At 40.4% G+C, this 5,712-nt stretch overlaps 1 protein-coding gene across 2 annotated transcripts; it reads left to right on the top strand.

Annotated features, from left to right (window-relative positions):
- Window positions 1-2,449: 2,449 nt before the first annotated feature.
- Window positions 2,450-5,425, top strand: LOC111265172 (uncharacterized). Of its 2 annotated transcripts, none has more exons than XM_022841597.2 (6): window positions 2,450-3,021; window positions 3,127-3,311; window positions 3,638-3,742; window positions 4,286-4,393; window positions 4,660-4,779; window positions 5,290-5,425. In XM_022841597.2, exons 1-6 carry the CDS (start codon window positions 2,589-2,591, stop codon window positions 5,413-5,415), a joined length of 1,077 nt encoding a protein of 358 aa, XP_022697332.2. In that variant the 5' UTR covers window positions 2,450-2,588; the 3' UTR covers window positions 5,416-5,425. The 2 variants fall into 2 exon arrangements, with proteins under 2 accessions (XP_022697332.2, XP_086826500.1); XM_086970374.1 differs by having other exon boundaries at window positions 5,276-5,420.
- Window positions 5,426-5,712: the final 287 nt, after the last annotated feature.

The raw sequence follows: 5,712 nt of genomic DNA, 5'->3' as shown, positions 1-5,712 counted from the left end.
ATCCAATTAATATCAAAAGAAAAAAACAATTAATGCATTCACTCAAACAAATTTTCGATACTATACCCCCTAGCTAATACCTCAGAGAGCTTGTTCACACAGTAAAAATAGCCAAAAGTGTAAAAAAAATGACACCAGTCCTGCGTCGCTCTATGTCCACTTTCCAACGTGGCCAAACGAGTGAATGGAAATTTCGGGGAGTCTACCAAGAAGCTGTTGTGGGATACTTTTATATACAAAAAAGTTAAACCGTCAACTTCTATCCATATCGTGTATGTTCGTATGATTAGAGCTTACAAAAAGCGCGTTGAAAGTTTCAACCGATACAAGTAGTTTTGATACAGTCAGATTTAAGGTTACCAAGGATGAGGTAACACTTCCTCAAATCGTCTAGTTATAATGGAGAAATGTCAAATTCTATTGATGCCTCGATCGGCCAGGTTCAGTTTGTTTGGCCCAAAAGTCCCATTTAAATGATGATTTTTTTCTTCAGTGGAAATAACGCTGCCTGCTTAAGTACGATATCGATCATTCTATTTGTATAGAAGGTATTACCAAAAAAACATTTGTGTGCGTTTTTGTATATTGGATATCGCGTCTAGAAATACTACAAGTTACTTATATTCTACCCAAAACCTGTATTATATCCCAACCTGCTATCGTAAATAAACGAATGATTAAGATCTTTTTGCGAAATACTGTACTCAAGCTTTGCTAAATTTTTGCGGAGTTTATTCATTTTATTAAACTGGATATATTTGACTGACATTAATTCAACTTTTTGCAAACTATTACGTGTAAATCCTTCAACTTACGAGGCCTATTGTGGAATCTATTATTTTAGTGTGGCGCCATTAACTTATGGTCCACAATGAAGCTGCCGAAAAGAGCTCATCTGGAGATGCATAGCTGCCCGAATCCCCCCGAACTCATCGAGAAAGAACCAGATCAAACTGTCGACATCATCATCAATGAAGTGCTTTATTAGCACGTCTTTGATTAGTGTCGCGTGGGTCGCTAAAAACAGACAAAATATATTCCTCGACCTAAATAGAAATCGCAATATCCGCGGTCATTCTCCAGATACGGGTTCGGCAAGTTGCTTCTGATGCAGTTTCGAAAACGTCACACTTCACACACACCCGTGAACATAAGTATGGAATCAGGAATAACGTAACCGCTACGTTGAATGTAATATTAAAAAATGCAGCTGAATAGAGATGGAACAAACGCAGAGAGCGTAACGAACGTAACGACTAAACATCTGTGTAAGTTGCAATATTTGCCCCATCAAGCAACACTCATATGCTTTAACGATGGCGACATAATACAAAGCTTCTTTCATTTCTCAGCGATTACCTAGCCTAGATGATAGTTTACCCAAGCATAATAATTAGACAAAGCAGTGACTGAAAAAGTGTTGTAGAAATGTTTGCTTTACCCGATTTAAAAGTAACCGCAACTGATTCGATCTTTTTATGTTGTTCAAAGCAGGGCTCTGGAAAAGGTCCAAACGATTGCTCCTCGATCCACAGAGGATAAAGAAGATATCTCAGAATGTGAAGCTGTACGGGCACGTGGCTCGGATGCCCTATGTATGCCATTGATATCTCCATATCGTGCTTATATCTTAACGAAAAAAGAGATGTTAATCCATATAGGTGTGGTACGCTGTCATATGTTAATAATGCTGATAGATAATGAAGTTACCTGAATTTCACTTAGTCAATAGTGCTAAATGCTTTAAGGCAAGAATAGCACGAAAACAAGTTTTAGTGGGTTTTACACATGAATGCAGTAAAAATATATTATCCTGAAATCTTTGAAATGATCCATTTTCGAAACTTCGGTTCCTTGGTCTTGACCGCTCAAACTGAGACCATTCACCGAAATACTTCACACAGACTTAATAATAATCACTTTTTAATAAAAGTTGACTAAGAGAGATTCAAGTATTAATACACTTTCGAAGCGCGATTAAACCTATTTGACGTAGGAACCGCGGGTTGCGAGGTAAACCCGGATTGCCTCATTCAGAAGACCCGTTTCTAGTAACACGCTTCCTAGAAAAAATGTCTCGTACCTCGTTGTTATTATGAATTGACTACGACCATCCTAATATGCAGAGCCTGTGGCTGTAGTGCCAGGCCATGAGCACATCAGATGGCAATCAGACACAAGGCCTCTATGCACAAATTTTGTTGTCTTTTTTATCTCAGTATAACAATACAAGCGAACTTACTTGGGACGAACAAGAGCCGATCCTTCAAAGTGTTTTGGGCTCAGTACCATTTGCGCTATGTGCAGATGGGTCAGAGCAGGTCAAAGACCACCAGAGCGAACTACTAGGTGGAGGCCAAGAACCGGCTAGACGGCGGAGTCCGCGTAAGCGACAACGTCGAGGAAAGCGTCGAAAGGAGCGTCGCGGACAGACGAGGCGTCCAAGCAAAGGTGAAGAATCAACCAAACATGAACGACTAAGTAGGAATGAACGATCTGGCAAAAATCGAAGGCCACGCAGGCTATATGAGCAACTACCCAAAGATAGACAACAGTTTAATGCACAGCGGCAAGCTCAGCTTTATGATATGCTTTATGATGAAGACCAAGACAGGCAGCAAGCCCCATGCCAAAACTGGCCTGAAGACCAAGCCCAGCCGCACGATGAGGTCAAGTATTGTATTCACCCCAAAAATCAGGTCAAACAGCAGGTACAAACGGAAAAGCCAGCTTTACGCCATGCTCAAGCTACATGGGAAGATAAGCGCATTACCCAGGCCAACTATCAGGACAAAGTTGGGCAATCGACGGAAGTGGAAATCGGAACCAAACATCAGGCCGGGGTCGGCCGTTATGGCCAATTTGCACGCAGCGCACAGGCGGAAAAGCGAACTAAGGCCGAGTATGGATTTCATGATAGATTTCTGATCCAAGCCAAGCGTCGGGCCCATATCCAACGCCGAGCACAGAAACAAGGTGATCGGAGCCCACGTCCCAAGTTTCGAGTACAGAAGAGATCCGGTAAACATCAACATGTATTATCACTCATCATTTCAAATATTAGGTCCGTTGAGCGGCTTCATTTCGACATTTTTAATGGTATTTTTGTTATTATATTTTGTCTAGGCAAATTTGGAGTTTACAGCCCACTGTTCCTTGAGCAAGCTGAAATTCAGACCAACAATGTTAACATGGTCGTCGACGCTGTGCTGTCTCAACTGTTGGAGTGTCCGGAAGTTCGACATCTCATCGACCCGCTAAAAATCGAAGGGCATATACCTATTGACAAAGAAGGAAACTACGTCAACCAGGTGCTTTACAATCATAAGCTTTATTATCACGTCACATATGTATCAATCTAGTTCCTTGATTGACATAATAACAATAATCTCATAGGACTTTCAAGCGTCATAAACAATATCATTAGGCACCTCCCAGACTTATTCGAGTCACGAAAATAATCAAACTACTACGGGGAGATAGAACGACGATTGTGATTACTACTAAAAGATTACGTTTGTCAGCTGTCGTCTTGTTACAGCCTTAACCGAAGTGCATGCTACAGTCAGCGTGTTTCCACCCCTCAGTATGTACATATAATGATAATATTCAATACCTAATTCATAAATATCTCTAGATCGTGATTAAGGGATTGACAACTTTTGGCCGAACAGCCGATGCTCTTTTGGTAGTTCTCGACGACGGGTCCATCACAGTCGAAGCAGGAATGGGTATCAAAATGGTGTGTATGTATGTATGTATGTAGGTATGTATGTATGTATGTATGTATGTATGTATTACATGTAAATGCCATCCTATCGCAAATTTACCGTGGGATTTGTTGCATACACTTGGTTTGTGGAGATGACTCGCTAGTAATTACGAAGCTCGCAGGCGTACCTGTACCTCATTGTTACTTCCATTCTCTATTCTTCCTTGATATGGAACCCACTTTTAATTTATTCCAAGTTGTATTCACACGGACTACTGACCCCAGCTGTATATCAGGCTGAACCAGTCTCGTTGGGTCTTGCCAACGGATTGATAACTTGTTAAATAAGTCTAGCTTGAATAGGGTAGCTCAGTAACGTCTTCACGAAACGTAGAGCGTTTTAACTAGCCTTTTCGGTATATACGACATTTGTCAATGCCATATAATAAACTATATTTAATTTGATAATGTATAAGAAGGTGTTAGCTTACCCACGACAACGTAAATATATGGAAATTATCCGCCGAAAAATGATGTTAAAGTCGAATTTCGTTAAACTACCGTTTGTCGCAGATCGACACTACACTAGCATACCACTACAAAGTGGGAAGCTGTGGCTGTGCCCTTTCCGGAATAATTGGCGCTAAACTTGATGGGGCAAAGGTGAACATGAAAATCAGGGTAAGTTAATTAGCATAAGTTACTAATTCATACTGGACGTTTTATTGAAGCCTATATTTATATAGTATGCTACAATAGTTGATAACTTAGTTAAAAAAGGAATTATGGCAAATTAGTTAAATAGTTTGTTTATACTTGCTACAGGGAAACACATATAGTTTTTGCTTTTAAATCTTCGCTCTTTTCAGAGACTTTTCGACCCTGTTCCGCTGTTCTAAATTTACTGTATGTATATATAACGTATTTTGATCTTGCGTTCAACCTAGTTCAAGGGGTTCGTTCCGTCGTTGGTGTCTCTAGACGTAGACTTTGGAGATCCTGAAGTTATCAAATTTACTGGCACCTCGTTCCTCTTCAACTGGTTGACAAAGCTAATTGTCAATAAGGTACGTTAAAACGTCTAGAATATCACCATGCATGTACCATTGAACTCTGCAAATGTTTAAGTAGATGAAGCATCGTAATGTGCGTCTTGGATTTTCTGGATAAATTTTTCTCTACTTCCATCCCCAAAGGTCAAACGAATAGAACAGAAAGGCCGCGGTCCTGTTGGTAATTGAAACAGGCAACCCTACAGTATTGTTTACTTCCTTTTCTCAATAAGAATGAACTCTGAATATGAGCGACCATTTCGACCGAATAGTGCATATCAATAAATAGAGACGTAATAGGCGAGAGTTTGCTCACAGTCGAGGCGAGGCTTCTGCATTTTTATTATGCCTTATATAACATTTAGTTCTACTTAGTTTATATAGAAACGAATTTTAATGATGAATAGAAGCGGGTGTTTTATTAGTAGACTTGAAACAGCAGTTTCTGTTGAGCTTGCACGATATAGCCTTGTCCAACTCTGATAAAAAAGCGGAGTCGTTTTTTACATAGTAAAACTTGTTTAGGTGATCGCGTCCCGCAAGGAAAAGATCCGCCAACATATCATAGCGGAAGCCAGTGAAAAGCTGTCAGTGTTCCTCGCGAAGCTTGACCTTTTCGCCCTCCTACGTGACAAGATTGTGGCGTTCTAGTAACAGTATAAAGCGAAACTGAGAAATAGCCATGCAATGAACAGCCGTTACGAGAGTTCTTGGGACGACTGAGGCCACGCTGTGCTTGCTGCGCATTGTACGTATACCCTAACAAGTTTAAGGAGATGTACTTGACCGCAGTCCGTCCAGCTCGAATTGACTCTTACCCTATTCAGATATGATAACTGATTTATGTGATGACTATATACCGGCTGGCCATTCCAGCTGATGTGACTGAGCGTTTGAATGTACCTTTTGTAGTTTACGTATCAGTATGTAAATTTCGATGTGTTGTCG

Source organism: Varroa jacobsoni, unplaced genomic scaffold, assembly GCF_002532875.2.
Source record: "Varroa jacobsoni isolate VJ856 unplaced genomic scaffold, vjacob_1.0 scaffold_939, whole genome shotgun sequence".
In the NCBI taxonomy this organism is placed as follows: domain Eukaryota; kingdom Metazoa; phylum Arthropoda; class Arachnida; order Mesostigmata; family Varroidae; genus Varroa; species Varroa jacobsoni.
This window is presented reverse-complemented; position numbering and strand designations above follow the sequence as displayed.

Bases quoted from the DNA above. Each gene is read 5' to 3' on its own strand.
- LOC111265172 (XM_022841597.2), top strand. From the start codon at position 2,589: ATGCTTTATGATGAAGACCAAGACAGGCAGCAAGCCCCATGCCAAAAC. The intron at 3,743-4,285 runs GTGTGTATGTAT...CGTTTGTCGCAG, and splicing joins CAGGAATGGGTATCAAAATG to ATCGACACTACACTAGCATA. The intron at 4,394-4,659 runs GTAAGTTAATTA...CGTTCAACCTAG, and splicing joins AGGTGAACATGAAAATCAGG to TTCAAGGGGTTCGTTCCGTC.